A 17,173-nucleotide genomic window follows, 5' to 3' on the forward strand; every position below is an offset into this window, starting at 1 on the left:
ACCATAAGTGGCCTTGGATAATGTCTTTCCTGGAAGACCAGTTGTGGAGTGAAAGAGAGAAAATACATTAAAACAGAATATTTCAGTACGTGCTTTCTGTTTCTGCATATTTATTTTGTCATGGAGCAAAGAACAGTCGCACAAACGTTAACTCCATGCTTTTCTCTTGTGATGTTGTGTATTGAGGTGAGGTGGTTCCATCCATATCCTGTCCAGGAGGTTATGAGGGATTGAGGGACCAGGACAAAGGTGAATGATTGTATCACAGGTGTGGGATCTGTCCTTCATTGTTACCCAACTGCATATGTCGAATAAACAAAGATTTTGTTTGTTTAATGGATCTCTTTCCCTGAGCACACAAGCTCAAAATTCACACAGGACCAAAGTCATCTATAACTGACCCCAATTTTCCATTATTCTGTATTTATTCAGGGATGTGCATTGGTGAGAAAATCTTGTTTGACTGCAGTCATTTCCTTTCTGTACTAACCCTAGAACGCTGTCCAGAGCTCCCCGAAGGTTCAGTTTGTAGAAAAAAGAAAGACTTGCATTTCTATAGTACCTTTCATGACCTCAGAATGCCCTAAAGCACTTTACAGCCAATAAAGTAGTTTTGAAGTGTAGTCACTGTTGTAATGTAGGAAACCCGCCAGCCACAGCAAGCTCCCACAGACAGCAATGAGATAATAACCAGATAATCTGTTTATAGGTGTTGGTTAAGGGATAAATATTAGCCAGGACACCGGGGAGAACTCCCCTTCTCTTCTTCGAAATAGTGCCTTGTGATCTTTCACATCCACCTGAGAGGGCAGACGGGGCCTTGGTTTAAAGTCTCATCCAAAAGACGACCCCTCTGTCAGTGCAGCACTCCCTCAGCTTGGATTATGAGCTCAAGTCTCTGCAGTGGCAAGTAACTCAGCAATATTGACCAGAAGATTCCGGCTTTGATTCCCAGTTTGTGCTGAGTTAGCTGATCTCCATCCTGAACCAGAGGAAGGAATCAAATAGCCTGCCACCACTAACCTTCTAGGCTGCCATGTAAAGAATGGCCATGGGTGAGATAAAGCATTTCCACACCTTTCCCTGCTCTTGGGTCTATTCCCACCAGCACACATAAGACCTGACAGAGCTTACCCTTACCCGCTCAGCTCACTGGGTGTCTGCAGCTGTCATTATGGCTTAATATCCTGCTATAACCAAGCTGCTATTGCTGTTTCCTTTCCCTCACCAATTTGCACCTCCCTGCTTCACTTTTTTCCGTAAAGCATTGATTACTTCACTGGGATGCCAGTCACTGGGTACCAGTTACCCTTTGGTGCCTTTCCAAATTCATGTTTGAGCCAGGCTACTTGACTGGAGATATCACACCTAGGTCTGATCCTGATGCCATTCAACATCCACATATGTGCACTTCCAGCAAAGGGTCATTAGATAGCTTGGCTGAGTAACTCATCCCAGAAAATTCTCTGAGCCATCGGTGGTGTTAATTTTAACTGAGCTTGGCTCAGTCAGAAAATGCAGTGTGGTATTGAGCCATACAGATAAGAAATGTCTGCATTTCCATCCCTGGTTTGGTCTGGGTTGATTTAACTACTTCAGCACCACTGAATTTCTGAAGGGAAAAATCAACCAGGCCTAGAAATTTGCCTGCAGCATCCATTTTTTGGGGCGTTAAATGGCCTCCTAAGCCTTCAATATGGCGGGCAGGAAGTGTCCTCCCATTTAGAGCAGGAAGTGCATCACCTGCCATACTGGTAAAGGCCAAAAAATCGGCATGCAGTGCCCACGCTTAAAGGTAGGCCCTTCGCAAATAAGGGGCCTACCGCCTGTTTCAGGCCCCCACTGGGAGATTGATTTGCCCTGAGGCAGCTGGCGCTGGCACCGGCTGCACTTAGGAAAACCAGCTCTACGTGCGGCCTACCAGGCGGTCCTTAAAGGGACCACTGCAGACTGCAACCAACAAGGTAAGTTTTTAAAATATACTTACCTGAATATGGGGCTGGGAGGAGCAGGAGTTCTCCTCCGAACTCCACATTCAAAGCACATGGACCACCGCTGCTGGTCACCGCTCACCCTCACCACCACTACTAGCTCATCCCACCCCCGATCGGCGTCCATTGATTCCTGTCTAGGGTTGCCAACGCTCCAGGGTTGTGCTGGAGTCTCCAGTAATTAAAGATTAATCTCCTATGAGCCACCCAGGAGAAGACTCATCGGAGCAATAATAAAATTGTGTATTTTTTTTTCATTTTCTTCGAACACTTTTGTTTTTTAGTTTTGAAAATATTGGAGATGGGGAAAAAGGCCAGGCAGTTCGAGACGGGAGGTCATGTGATGTAACCGCCAGGAATACATCCAGACTTGGCAACCCTACTCCTGTTGGAAAATGCATGTGTGTGGACATTGGGTGAGGGTAGCATCAGGCACATCTCTGATTGCCTCCCACCCCAGACTATAATAGTCTGCAAGCACTCACTGTCCAGGCTTACACATGAAGAATAGCCACTTGGGTAAAGTATTGTAGGACTCCTGATGAGACTGTTCACCAGTAAAATATTTATTTTATCAAAAGTCGTGTATTCTGACTGCAGAATAATAATGTGATGCTCCCTTCCCTAGCACAAAAGATCTGCTCACGGACGCTATAATAAAACGCTGCCACAATTTGAGGGGCGTTCATCGCCCCGCAGGAGAAAATTGCATCCAATGGCCTGGATTTTGTGGTCAGCGGCAAAGGAACAGATCTTGCTATTCACCTTGCTGACAGCTGCCCTCAAAGTTTTTGCGGGCTTTAGAGCAGAGACTTGCTCTAATCCGGTGTCTGATTCAGCGTGGCGCCCTCAACAGGGGATCTGTGGTGTCTGTGAGCAGGCAAAGAAACAGCAAGGCTCTTCAACCAATCAAATTGAAGAATCCTCACTGAGCCACGCAGAGTCCAAACCAAAAAATATAAATTAGATTTAAATCATGTATAGAAAGTGAAATAAAGATTGGGAAAGATGGATGGGATTAAGAGAGAGAGATAAGACTCCACACTTGCAAAATTACATTTTCAGGGCCAGAGAGGTTGTTTGGCAGTAATTATGACTGATCACGCTGTTAAAAATTCACTTACTCCTAAATGCACCAGCCCAAACTTTTTATGGCATCTTTAGTGGGGACCGAGTGGGCAAGTACCTCAAGTTCACACCATTGTATGTCTTTCAGTGCCGAGTCTGTCGGCGAGGACTGCCACAGCACACCCTGTGGAGGAGCGGGGTATCTCTGACAGCAACTTCCAGATTTCTGTGTTTAAATGCGCATGTGTGGATGCCAGAAGTTGCCGTCCGATTTACTCCATAATAACGGTGAGCGCTGTTAGCCTCACTGTTGTTATTAACACAAAATCCAGGCCACCAATGTGTCTGTTCTGGCTACAGTGGTGTTTACTGACTGGGTTAAATGGGTGCGGCTGATCAGTTTCACAGTACAGATAATGTAAAACTATGTCCCATTGCCTCTTATCCGCAGTTCTAATTTCAATGTCCAATTTTTGTTTAGCAAAAGACAAAGGTGAAAAGAAGCTGTTTGGTTTTGCATTTACACCACTAATGCGAGACGATGGTACAACACTTTCAGATGATGTCCATGAGCTGTATGTCTACAAGGTAATTACGGTCCTCTTTGTTCATTCACTTAGCAGATGTAACAGATCCTCTTGCAATGTTGCACATCAGTTTAAGTGTAGTATCCTGTCAACAACCACTTCTGTCACAGCTCAGATTCAGACCCATTCAATGGCCCTTTCAAAGGGCTGCAGCCTAGACCCTGTTGGTTTTGCATACTCCCAGCAATCTGCTATTAGTGCCAGTTACTCCTCCCCACCTCCAGCAATCTGCTGGAGCCATCGACTCCCTCCAGCAAACTGCTGATGTAACAGACACACGCTGCAATCTTTTTGAGTCACAGATGTTCCCCTCACCCAGTAATCTTCTGGACTCACAGACCCCCTCCCCAGTGATATTCTAGAAACAGAGCCCGCCAAGCCCAATGATCTTCTAGAATCACAGACACATTCCCCCCTCACCCCTCCATAGTGATCTACTAAAATCAAACAACCTTCCCCCTAATGACGTGCCAATGTAACGCCGCCGCCACCCACCCCCCCCCCCCCACTCCCCCTGTGATCTGCATCACAACCAGACATACTTGACTTTGACCAAGAAAGTATCATCTGTTGAAATTTATCCAGATTTGTATTGCAGTGATCCTGTTGGGGTGTTGATGTAGGGTGCAAACTACTGGATTCTTCCCCGCCCTCACAGTGAAAAGCCTTTGTCACTGGCCTTTAATGCAAGGAGTCAATATTCAGTGTCTGTAACAAATTAAGCACAACACAGTTTGATATCTGCTGCCAGTATTGGGAACCCTGGGAGATGCTACAGTTGTTGTCTGTGGATTACTTTTGTCACTGATAGCATTAATTTGCTGTGACCGGCTTTTAAACAAATCCAACAATCAGCGACAAACGATTTTGAACTAATCAGTTCAATAACACTGTTGAATGCGCTTGTGTATCTGGTGTAATTGCCACACTTGATAAATCCATACACTGAAGTGAAGGGAGAAAAAGTGGGTGTCAGCATGACAAGTTGTATAAGAAAATGTAATTAATCAGAGCCTGAATGTCTGGTTTGGACAGTGTTAGGGGATTCAAGGTGGTATTTGTACAGTACTCTTACCATCGATCATAGTAACATAATGGCACAGAAATTCGGGTCGGGGGCTTCCCGCGGGTGCAAGCCCCCGACCTGCACTTACCTACCGTGTTGGCCGTTGAGCTGTGGGCCCACGAGGGATTCCGATCCTGGGCCTCCTCCAACTGCCAGCACGCAGTGCTTGCATATCCCAGGGGCGCAGTTAGTTCGATGCATCCCCTGGGATCACGTGGGCCATGGAGAGCCAATGGCAGCAGGGAATGCTTCATTCATAAGTGTGACAGGAAGACCTGTCAAACCTATAAATACTATAAGCCCCAAAACATCACTAAATCTTCAAATAAAGTTTTTTTTAAATCACATTTTTAAAATAAACTATAAATTACATGAAATAACTATTTTAAACAATAATTTAAATTTTTGAAAAAAATAATTACGTTTTCTAACGGGGCTAAAAATAAACTTACCTTTCTTTAAAGTATTTAAAAATAATAAGCCTGTGGAAAAAATATTTTAATTTTAATTAATTCACCACTTACCTTGTAAAAAGCAGGCCTTGCGCCTGCTTTTTAAAAGTGTAACTCCTGGAGACTTACCCTCCCGGGAAAACCTGCAAAAAAAACGTAAGTTCGATGCGCACGCCTGCCTCTCCTGCGCACGCGTTCCACCTCTCAACCCCTTCTTTCAGCGGAACGGAAGTGCCGGTTTCCCGCGCATGCGCAGTGCATGCATGAAACTGGCACTTCCATTGGGCTTACGGGTGAGTACCCCATGCGTACTCACCCGTGGAGACACGAATTTCTGGGCCAATATCACACAGCACAGAATGAGGCCCATCATGCCTATGCCGACTCTCTGAAAGAGCTATTACCCCCACTTCCCTGCTCATTCCCTGTAATTTTTTCCTGCAAAGTTTTTATCCAATTCCCTTTTGAAAGTTACTATAGAATCTGCTTCCACAACCCCTTCAGGCAGTGAATTCCAGATCATAACAAATCACTGCGTAAAAATGTGATGGTGTAGGAATGTCTAGTTCCTATCCAAAAGACAGGTCCACTCAGGCGATCAAATAAACGAGGTTTAATGAAAACTAACAGAGTTTAACGGATAACTACAGGAGAACATCAAATATAGGTCTAGTCAGTTCGGAGGCTCCACGAGGACTGCTTGGGCGGTCCCGTGGCTGACGTCATGGCGTCATCACGTTTTTCCCGCCGGTGGGGGATCACGTGATGAATGGCGTGACGTCATCTCGTTTACCCGCGTTATTAAAGTGATCGCGCGCTGTACATGTAAACAGTGAAAACAAAGATACAGACTCAGGCTGTAGCTAACATATTATTAAAGAGAATTATATACAATTGATCAGAGTCCCTTAGTGGCTCCGCCACATGCGCCCCCCCCCCAGAATTGTCTTTAATAGCAGAAGTAAAACGGCGAGGAGGCCTGACAAGCCTGTCAGATCGACTTCTGTAGCCTTGAAGTGGAAGCTGATGGACAGCGGGCAAGCTGGCGGGTGGTTGCGTTTGATCTGGCACGGCGACTGTGGGCGGTCGGCCATGTTTCGGCGGTTGTGCGATCTCGACTGGGCGGTCAAGGTCCAAGTGAGCCGGCTTCAACCGGTCAACCGAAATGTGGTCCGGTTTACCTCCGACATCGACCGAAAAAGATTTGTCTCCCGGCTCTATCACGCGGAAAGGACCAGTGTAAGGGGGTTTGAGCAGATCCCGATGAGCGTCGTAGCGGATAAACACATAGTCAGCGTTCTTCAGCTCAGCTGGGACGTGGGAGCTCTGCAAGCCGTGATGTGATGTAGGCACTGGAGCGAAACTTCTGGCCGCCTCCTGGTGGCTGATGAGCTGCTGGGATGCGGACCATGGCTCTGTTGGAGTCGGAAGGAAATCCCCTGGTACGCGTAGCGGCTGGCCATATACGAGCTCCGCCGAGGACGATTGAAGATCTTCTTTAGGCGCCGTATGAAGACCCAAAAGGACCCATGGAAGCCTGTCCACCCAGCCCGCGCCTTGAAGGCTGGCTCGCAGTGCGTCCTTGAGCGACCTGTGGAATCGTTCGCACAGGCCGTTCGCCTGTGGATGGTAGGCAGTGGTGCGATGTAGCTTGACGCCGAGTTCCTGAGCCACAGCGTTCCAGAGCTCCGAAGAAAACTGCGGCCCACGATCAGACGAGATGTCCGCCGGTACCCCGAAACGGGCGACCCAAGAGGAGATGAATGCCCTGGCGACGTCTGTGGAAGTGGTGGATGACAAAGGAACCGCCTCCGGCCATCGAGTGGTGCGGTCCACCATTGTAAGAAGATGAGTAAACCCGTGCGAAGGCGGAAGTGGCCCCACCAGGTCCACATGCACATGATCAAACGTACGTTCCGGAACAGCGAAAGTGGCCAATGGAGCCTTGACGTGACGCTGCACCTTGGCCTTTTGGCAGACCATGCAGGTGTTGGCCCAGTCGCGAACATCCATGTGCATGCCCCGCCACATGAATTTGGATGACATCAGCCATTGCGAGGCCTTCATGCCAGGGTGCGACAACCCGTGTATGGCGTCAAAAACTTTTCGGCACTAGGCGACAGGCTCGATAGGGCGAGGATCTCCTACGGAGACGTCGCAGAGTAGCGTAGTGCCCGCGGCATGGAATTTGACGTCGGCCGCTTGGAGGCTAGAGGGGTTGGTTCTGTAAGATTGGACTTCCGGATCCGAGGCTTGATCCGCAGCCATGAGGGCATAATCGATGCCGAGCTGGACTGCATGAACGGTCGCGCGGGAGAGGCAATCCGCCACCAGGTTGTCTTTACCGGACACATGCTGAGTGTCAGTGGTGAATTCTGAGATAAACGTCAACTGACGTTGTTGCCGAGCTGACCACAGTTCGACGGTCTTGGCCATAGCGAACGTTAGTGGCTTATGGTCCACAAAAGCCGTGAACGGACGTCCCTCTAGCAAGAACCGAAAATGGCGGATGGCCAGAAAAAGGGCCAACAACTCCCGGTCGAGCGTGCTGTACTTCCTTTCGTTTCGCCGTAGTTGACGGCTGAAAAACGCCAGCGGTTGCCACGTCCCATGCACCCACTATTCCTGCACTGCGCCAATGGCGTAGTCTGACGTGTCGGTGGTAAGGGCGATGGTGGCACCTGGCAGCGGGTGCGCCAGCATGGTTGCGTTGGCTCAAGCGCCTTTTGTGTCGACGAACGCCCGGTCCATGTCGACCGTCCAGCTAATTGGATCCTTGCCGGACTTGCCCTTGAGGGCCTCGTACAGGGGCTGCATGAGCAGAGCTGCATTAGGGACGAACCGGTGATAAAAATTTACCATCCCGAGGAACTCCTGCAGGGCCTTGACGGTCTGCGGACGCGGGAACGAAGTAACTGCCTCCACCTTCGTTTGCAGGGGAATTGCGCCGTCCGATGTGATGCGATGGCCTAAGAAATCAATCTGCTGCAGGCCGAACTGGCACTTGGCCGGGTTGATGATCAAGCCGTGTTGACTGAGGCGTCTAAAGAGGGTGCGCAAATGGCAGATGTGCTCCTCTTTATTAGGGCTGGCGATGAGGATGTCGTCGAGGTAGACGAATAGAAACTTGAGGTCCCGAAGCACGGAGTCCATCAAGCGCTGGAAAGCCTGTGCAGCGTTCTTCAATCCAAACGGCATCCGCAGAAATTCAAACAGGCCGAATGGGATGATGACTGCAGTTTTCGGGACGTCTTGCAGGTGTACGAGGACCTGGTGGTAGCCACGGACAAGGTCGACTTTTGAAAAAATGGTATTTCCCGCCAAATGGGCAGAGAAATCCTGAATATGAGGGATCGGGTACCGATCAGGAGTAGTGGCGTCGTTCAGGCGTCGGTAGTCGCCGCAAGGCCGCCATCCGCTGCCAGGTTTCGGAACAATGTGGAGAGGCGAAGACCAGGGACTATTCGACTGGCGAATAATCCCTAACTGCTCCATCGTGTCGAACTCCGCTTTCGCAGCCGCGAGCTTGCCAGGTTCGAGGCGCCGGGCCCGTGCGTAGACCGGGGAGCCAGTAGTGCTGATGTGATGTTCGACACCATGTTTCGTGGCCGTGGAAGAGAAAGTGGGTCTAGTCAGGTCTGGGAAATCTCCGAGGAGGCGAGTGAAGTCATCCGGAGGTGGGAACGCACAGGAGACAGTGCGCGCCATGGTGTTACCGCGGTGGCACGAGATGGAGTGAAAAGTGGTCGCATTGATCAACCGACGGTGCCGTACATCCACCAGGAGGCCGTTGGCGCACAAAAAATCCGCCCGAGGATGGCTTGAGAGACATTGGCCATGATGAAATCCCAGTAAAACCGCTGGCCGCCGAAGCACACCTGTACTCCCCGTCTTCCGAAGGTCCGAATGGCCCCGCCATTAGCCGCCTCGAGGGAGGGGCCGTGCCCCCCGGCTTGTAGATCAAGATTTGACGCGGGTAGGATGCTACACTGCACCCCGGTGTCGCAGAGGAAATGTCGACCAGATAGGGAGTCGGTGATGAAGAGGAGTTTTCTCGAATTGCCGATTGCCATCGCAACCGCGGGGCACTCGTTTTAATCGGTCCTCTTTCGACAGGGTGGCTGCTGTTTTTTTTTTGAGTGAAAAGCTGCAGGGAGGGCGGCAGCATCTTGCTTTCGTGCCAAAACGGGCGTGGTAGAAGCACAACCCCGCAGGTTGAGGGGCTGGGGCAGCGTCTGTGGGGGATGGGCGCCTTGTGGCAGTGCAGTACTGCTGTGTCACTGCGAAGATCTTGTCCGTTTCGGCAGCCAGCTCTGCGCAGTCTGTGACTTCCGACCTGGCTCGGGCAGCCTGAACTTGCTCCGGTAGCTGGCTGAGGAATAGCTCCCTGAAGAGGAAGCATTCCGGTTCGGAGCCCAGGAGCATGAGCATTTGGCTCATGAGCTCGGACGGCTTGGAGTCCCCGAGGCCGGGCATATTGAGCAGCCGGCGGGCGCGCTCCGACTTCGTGAGCCCGAAGACGTGTAACAACCGCGCCTTTATCGTTTCATACTTGCGATTTTCTGGTGGATTACCAAGCAGGCTGACGATCCGCGAGGCTGTGGCGCTGTCGAGGGCGGAGACCACGTAATAGTAACGGGTCTGATCCGCAACGATGTTCCTGATTGCGAACTGGGCTTCAGCCTGGATGAACCACGCGGCTGGCTGTTGCTCCCAGAACTGTGGTAGCTTCAAAGCAACGGCGTTCGATTCCATGTTCAGTAACTTCTGCGAAAACCGTTCGCAAAACTCGGGGCCACCAATGTAGGAATGTCTAGTTCCTATCCAAAAGACTGAGGTCCACTCAGGCGATCAAATAAATGAGGTTTAATGAAAACTAACAGAGTTTAACGGATAACTACAGGAGAACATCGAATATAGGCCTAGTCAGTTCGGAGGCTCCACGAGGACTGCTTGGGTGGTCCCGTGGCTGACGTCATGACGTCATCACGTTTTTCCCACCGGTGGGGGATCACGTGATGAACGGCGTGACGTCATCGCGTTTACCCGCGCTATTAAAGTGATCGCGCTCTGTACATGTAAACAGTGAAAACAAAGATACAGACTCAGGCTGTAGCTAACATATTATTAAAGGGAATTATATACAACTGATCGGAGTCCCTTAGTGGCTCCGCCACATGGGCAATGATCAATATAAAGAAGGTGAAGTTTGCACCTCCAAAGGACTTGCCAGAGATTTGTCCAGGCCCAATTGAGAATTGCAGCACATCAGCTGAAAGACAAAATGGAAGTGCTGCACTTGTAGGTGGCGGGTTTTTGCTTTAGCACTGCTCTGCTGGCATTCTAACTCACAGTATAATAAACCATTGAGTTCTGTGCTGTAATACCCTGTTTATAGCACAACACTACCTTTGGAGACACCGCCATGTGAGGTGATATAACTGTCACAATTCAAAGTAGCATACTTTGTCACATGTACAAAGTGTGTGTTACACTTACACCCGATTGGCTCAACTATCACATTCACATAACAATCACAAAGAACAATTTAAAGAAATGTTTTTTTAAAAAGAGGAATCAGAGAATTACAAACAGCTGCCAATTTAGTTAAACTTCCCTCAGCAGCAGCAATTAGAATCTAATTATGGAGTAGGCCAGAACATTGCAACAGGAGTAGGCCATCAGCCCCTTGAGCCTGTTCTGCCATTCAGTTAGATAATGGCTGCTCAGCACCTCAACTCTATTTACTTGCCTTTGCTCTATATCCCTTGATATCCTTACATAACAAAATGTCGATTTTAGTCTTGAATGCTCCAATTGACCCCAGCATCCACAGCCTTTTGGGGTAGAGAGTTAATAGATTTCCACTAACCTTTGGGTGAAAAAGTACTTTCTGATTTCTCTCCTAAATTGCCTCACTATAATTTTAAGATTATGCCCTGTCGTTCTTGATTCCCCACCAGAGGAAATAGTTTCTCTGTATCTACTCTATTGAATCCTTTTAACATTTTAAACACCTCAATCAGATCACCCCTCAAACTTCTAAACTAAAGGGAACATAAGGCTAGTCTATGCAACCTGTCCTCAATTTAACCCCTTAAGCCCCGGTATCAATCTGGTGAATCCAAGCTGTGCCCCCTCTAAGACCAATATATCCTTCCTGAGGTGGTGCCCATACTGAATGGGGTCTAACCAGAGCTCTGAACTGAAGCATAACTTCCACCCCTTTGTATTCCAACCTCCCGAGATAAAGGCAACATTCAAACAGCCTTTTTGACTGCTTTTTGTTGAGCTGTGATAAAAGAATAAGCCAGGTGGCACTCCACTTTAGCAGCTTAACATCACAGTTGTGCTCTAGACCCTAGAGCAATGCCAAAGGAGATCAATTAGTTAATCAATATGATAGTTTTTTTTAAACTGATTACTGGAGTTCTTGGCCTTTACTGCTTGTTGTCTGCCATTCCATCAACTGTGGGGTACATACTGAAAGCTGTGGAGTAGTTACCGTGTGCTCTCTCAGCCAAAGGAGGGAGTGACAGAGGCAAAGGGGGGAGGGCAAGAGGTATAATGGAGGCAAATGGTAGAGAGAATTAAATTAACCTGTGAATTTTATTTTACAGTGTGATGAAAATAGCACTTTCAGTAACCATGGGCTGTACCTGGGTCTCCCCTGCTGTAAAGAGGACTTCAACGGCTGCCCCAACATCCCATCCAGTCTCATATTCCAGCGAAGTACCAAGGAGTTCTTTTGGATCTCGACCCTACTCTCATCTACTAAACTGACCCAGAATGGTAATGTTGAAATATTTTGTGCTATCTTCCAGCGTGTTACATTGGTTTCCATGCTGGTACAGCTGCTACCTCTTACTTAAACAGCACTTACAGGTACACATACCAATACTGGCGCCCATTGGACACTGGTTACAAAAGCTTAACATGTTCATCTCAGATTTCTTTCCACTATCTTACTGGTGGCTTTAATGGGTTTATACCTCCGCTGAAGTATGAGAGATCAATTTCAAACCAACATATTAAACGATCGTACACAAGTATCACACGGCGTAATTTCAGGGCCAATGAGTCTGCCTGTGCATATTGATGTTATGTTGGATATTTCAGGTTTGAGGTGTTCATTAACAGCGCACTAGGGGAGGGAAGTGGGTATGTGCTGGGCAGAGCAGCACAGGAGCTGCCTTACCTTGTCTAGGAGTGCCATTGGTTTTGATCGTCATTCTTGTGTGTGGAGTGGTAGTGATGAGGTCTGAATCTATATATATAAAACAGTATGGCCTAGAAATTCAGTTGCTTGCGCCAGCCGGTAGCGCCTTAGGAGGCGGAGATGTTGGGCGCTATCGGCTAGCGGCCGGGCGCAGCGCGATCTGCGCCTCTCCCCAACTTCACTAGAGATTTAGCGTCGGTGCAAAGTCTTTGCGCGCGCTCAGCTGCGCGCGTAGATCCTGACGTCATTTCATTGTGCAACGCCCTTTGTGCGCCCCAAACCGGAACTTCAGTGGCGCCGCCCTTCTTTGCGCCTGGCGCCCCCAGCGACTGGTAGAGGGGAACGGTTCCCAGTCGCTGCGGGGTGCGGGCGGCGCTATTTAAAGGGGACTCCTCCTGCATTATAAGTGACAGCCATTTTGTGCCAATCCTTCTGTGTGAGAGACAAAGGCAGAGAGCTTTCTGCTTTGACTCAGCGCTTGCACAGGTACTTCTGGCTTCAGGCCAGAGCTTTGCACTTGGATTTCACTTTCAGTGCCATAGCCTTGAGTCGCCACATATACTGTAATGGGGGCTACAATGGGTGGAAACGTTGGCTTTCTGCATTGCATTCAAAGGGATCAGAGACGCCGTGAGAGAGTGCCAGTCATGGCCAGATGGAGAAGGGCCAACAGGTGTCGGCACAGGAGGCCTTACCCACCCAGGGTATACCGCCAGCAGTTCTCATATCTGAACATGTCTGAGGAGCAGTGTGTTCGGAGGCTGCGATTCAGAAGGGAGGTGGTCACTGAGATCTGCCACCTGCTTCGCAGAGATCTGCAGCCACAGCTGAGGAGCAGGACGTCTCTGTCGGTGGCAGTGAAGGTGACGGTGGCTCTCAACTTCTATGCCACCGGCTCCTTCCTGTCCGCTACTGGGGACATTGCCAACATCTCCCAGTTCGCGGTACATTGCTGCATCCGACAGGTGAACAATGCCCTTTTCAGAAGGAGACGTCAGTACATCTCCTTCCCCATGACCCTGGACAAGCAGCAAGAGCGTACAATGGGATTTGGAAGAATAGCGGGCTTCCCCATGGTCCAGGGCGTAGAACTGATGAACCAGCATTGGTCAGGCCTTGCTTCAGGGCTGCAGTGCGCAGGGCATGGCAGCCAGACAAGTCCACCCTCCCCCTTTAAGAGCTGACCGGCGCCAGAGTGTCTGCCGTCAATCAGCAACTCGCCGCACCTGCGCTGCGCCCGCCCTCGGGAGTATCGCCCCGGACGGCCGGCTTAGCGCCTAATGATAGTCGTGCATCGCCTGTTTTAGTGCAGCAGCAACCTCTTGGGGCGATGCGTCTGAATATCGGCGAAGGTGGCGCGAACTTGCGCCGGGCGCAAACTTTAGCGGCCGCCCGACTGTAGCGCCCCGAACGTGGCTATACTGAATTTCTAGGCCTATGTCTCTCTGTCTGTCTCTCTGTCTGTCTGTCTGTCCGGCTATACAATCAAAAGTTATAGAGTGTACCTACACATATGTTATATCAAAAGAAAGCTCATCATTAGGGGACTCTTGTGGGCGTATTTACTGTTTGGTCGGACAAAAATTGTGCCGACGGTATCCAAAAAACGTTCAAAATTCTGCTCATTATCCGCTCATTAGCATCGAATGGGGGCGGGTTCATTGTGTGTGCGGGCGTTCCATCCTAGAGTTGAGTGACGTGATGATTGACCAATCCTACAGTTCAGTGACCTGATGGTTGACCAATCGGTGCGTGTGTGGGCGGGCCTTATCATTCTGAACTGAGGTGAGTGTCAGCCATCGTGATTCGTAAGTTTATTTTTTTTTCCCACTTTCTGCGTGTTTCTTTTCAAATCTAGATTTCCAGAAAAAAAAGTTCCTTTAAAACACAAATTGTTTTTAAAAAAAGTTAATTAATTTGTAAATCTTTTCTCTAACCTCTATAATTTTCCTACCTTTCACCGTTTTTGCAGGCTTGGAAGCCTGGGCCTCTGTTGCCCAGCCACGCCCGAGCTAGGCACCGCCCCGTCCCGCTGGGCCCGCCCCGCGATCGCCGCCATCTTTGTAAAGGCTGGCGGCGCGGGACTGTGACGCGCGTAGCCATCGCCGCCATTTTGGTAAAGGCTGGCGGGCGGGAGGGAGCCTAGCGGGAGGTCAGTTGCGGTCACCACGGGGCTCGGGCTCAGCTGATCGGGTGCTCATCGGGTCGGCCCGCAACACATCGACCGGAGGAGCGGCGGCTCTCTCTCTCCTTCCCTCCCGCGGCTCGGGCGGGGGGCCGGGGCTCGGGAGGGCGGGGCTCGGGAGGCCGGTGCTCGGGAGAGCGGGAAGGGGGGGGAAGGGTTACCTCAGCAACTGCGCCCGGCCCTCTCTCACAGCCTCAAGCCGGCTCACGCCCGTTCCCGCGGCTTTGCTCCAGCGCAGGCCCAGCCGCAATCGGCGGTCTTGAAGCCGGGGCTCGGGAGGGTGTGGGGCGGGGCTCGGGGGGGCGGGGCTCGGGTTGACCGGGGCTCTGCGCTCAGCTGGGCCATGTGAGTGCGTGCGGCGGCACGGAGCTCTGCAGAGCCATCGCCGGCAGAGGGGAGAGGGTCTGCTGGCTCCTCCCCTCCCTTTCTCCCTTTCTCCCTTCCCCCCCCTCCCCCCTCCTTCCCCCACCCTTCCCCCCAGACCCTTCCCACCCCCCCTTCCCCCCCACACACACACCCTCCCCCCCACCCCCCCTTCCCCCCCTCCCCCTCCACCCACCCTTCCCCTCCCCCTCCCTCCTTCCCCTCCCCCCTCCCCCTCCACCCCCCTTCCCCCCATCCCCCCCTCCTCCCCTCCCCCCTCCCCCTCCACCCCCTAATCTGGACATTGGCACTGTGATGTCCTTTTAGTGTAATACATTAAAATCCCATTGTTTAAAGATCCTGCTTTGACTGGGGCTTAACAGTAAGCAATTGTGCATTCCAGGGTGCGCCTTATACAACTAGACAGCAGCATCTTTCAGATATAAAGGGGGAAATTTTAACCTGGATGAGTACGTGGGTGCGGGTCGGGAGTTAAAACAGGCAAAAATGCGAGCGCGTCAGGAAGCCAGCTCCAACCCGCTGACTTGCGTGTTTAGCTCTTAAGGCTGCTTGCGGACAACCCGCTCGGGAGAGGTGGGTTGACTATTAACATATTGGCCCAGAAATTCGGATCTCTACGGCTGAGTAAGCACGGGGTACTCACCCGTAAGCCCAATGGAAGTGTCGGTTTCCTGCATGCACTGCGCATGCGCGGGAAACCGGCGCTTCCGTTCCCCTGAACAAAGGGGTTCAGAGTTCGAACGCATGCGCAGGAGAGGCTGCGTGTGCGCATCGAACTTACGTTTTTTTTGCAGTTTTTCCTGGGAGGGTAAGTCTCCAGAAGTTACACATTTAAAAAGCAGGCGTAAGGCCTGCTTTTTACAAGGTAAGTGGTGAATTAATTAAAATTAAAACATTTTTTCCACAGGTTTATTATTTTTAAATACTTTAAAGCAAGGTAAGTTTATTTTTAGCCCCGTTAGAAAATAAAATTATTTTTTTCAAAAATTTAAATTATTGTATAAAATAGTTATTTCATGTAATTTATAGTTTATTTAAAAAATGTGATGTTTTTTAAAATTTATTTGAAGATTTAGTGCTGTTTTGGGCCGTAGTATTTATAAGTTTGACAGCTCTTCCTGTCAATCTTAGAATGGAGCATTCCCTGCTCCGATTGGCTCCCCATGGCCCACGTGATCCCAGGGGACGCATCGAACTAACTGCGCCCCTGGGATACACAAGCACTGCGCGCCGGCAGTTGGAGCAGGCCCAGGATCGGAATTCCATGGGGGCCCACAGCTCAACGGCCGGCGCGCAAGGTAAGTGTAGGTCGGGGGCTTACACCCGCGGGAAGCCCCCGACCCGAATTTCTGGGCCATTAACATATCCTAATCGTTCAATTGGAGCAATATTTCAACACACTTTTAAATTTAATGTCACATCCACGGGTTTCCCGGGCTTCCTGAAACTCGCCAGTGAAAGCACTGGACCTGGTGGCCACGCATTACCAGTGGCTGTCAAAGTCACCACAGTCCTCAACTTTTTTGCCTCTGGATCCTTCCAGGTCTCTGCCGGAGACATATCCAGGATCTCCCAGTCGGTGGCCTACAAATGCATAAGACATGTGACTGATGGGTTATTGCCAGGGCTGGCAATTATGTGAGTTTTGCCTGCGATGACGCCAGTCAGAATGAGCGGGCGCTTGGGTTTGCGTCTCTGGCTAGCTTCCCACAGGTGCAGGGCGTCATTAACAGCACACACGTGGCAATCCTCGCACCCACAGATCAACCAGGAGTATTCGTCAACCGCAAGGGCTTCCACTCCATCAATGTGCAGCTGGTGTGCAACCACAAAAAGATACTTCTGCAGGTATGCGCAAGATTTCCGGGAAGCCCATGATGCTTTCATCCTGCGGTAGGCCAAGCTCCCTGACGTCTTTGGACATGGAAGCACACTTAAAGGGTGGTTGCTAGGAGACAAGGGATACCCACTTCAAACTTGGCTAATGACACCCATTAGAAAGCTGACCAATGAACCAAAAAATTCTACAATGAATGCCATATGACCACCAGATATGTGATCAAACAAGCCATTGGCATGCTGAAGATGAGCTTCAGATCTAAATAGATCTGGAGGTGCCCTTCAGTATGCACCAGCCAGGGTGTCTAGAATGGTCGTGGCGTGCTGTGTTCTGCACAACATTGCGCAGCAACGAGGTTTGGACCTGCAGGAGGAACAAGGC

The 17,173-nt window shown here is 50.2% G+C and overlaps 1 protein-coding gene across 6 annotated transcripts in view; it reads left to right on the top strand.

Moving 5' to 3' along the window:
- dock3 (dedicator of cytokinesis 3) overlaps nt 1–17,173 on the top strand; it is a 1,512,713-nt gene that overhangs the window by 1,165,027 nt on the left and 330,513 nt on the right. For all 6 annotated transcript variants that reach the window (XM_086001262.1, XM_086001257.1, XM_086001258.1 and 3 more), the window contains 2 exons: nt 3,541–3,647; nt 11,785–11,956. In XM_086001262.1, coding sequence (XP_085857388.1) covers nt 3,541–3,647; nt 11,785–11,956 — 279 coding nt within the window. The remainder of the gene's footprint in view (nt 1–3,540; nt 3,648–11,784; nt 11,957–17,173) is intronic.

Source organism: Somniosus microcephalus, chromosome 11 (assembly GCF_052327205.1).
Source record: "Somniosus microcephalus isolate GS21.2 chromosome 11, FLI_Smic_1.0, whole genome shotgun sequence".
Classification (NCBI taxonomy): domain Eukaryota; kingdom Metazoa; phylum Chordata; class Chondrichthyes; order Squaliformes; family Somniosidae; genus Somniosus; species Somniosus microcephalus.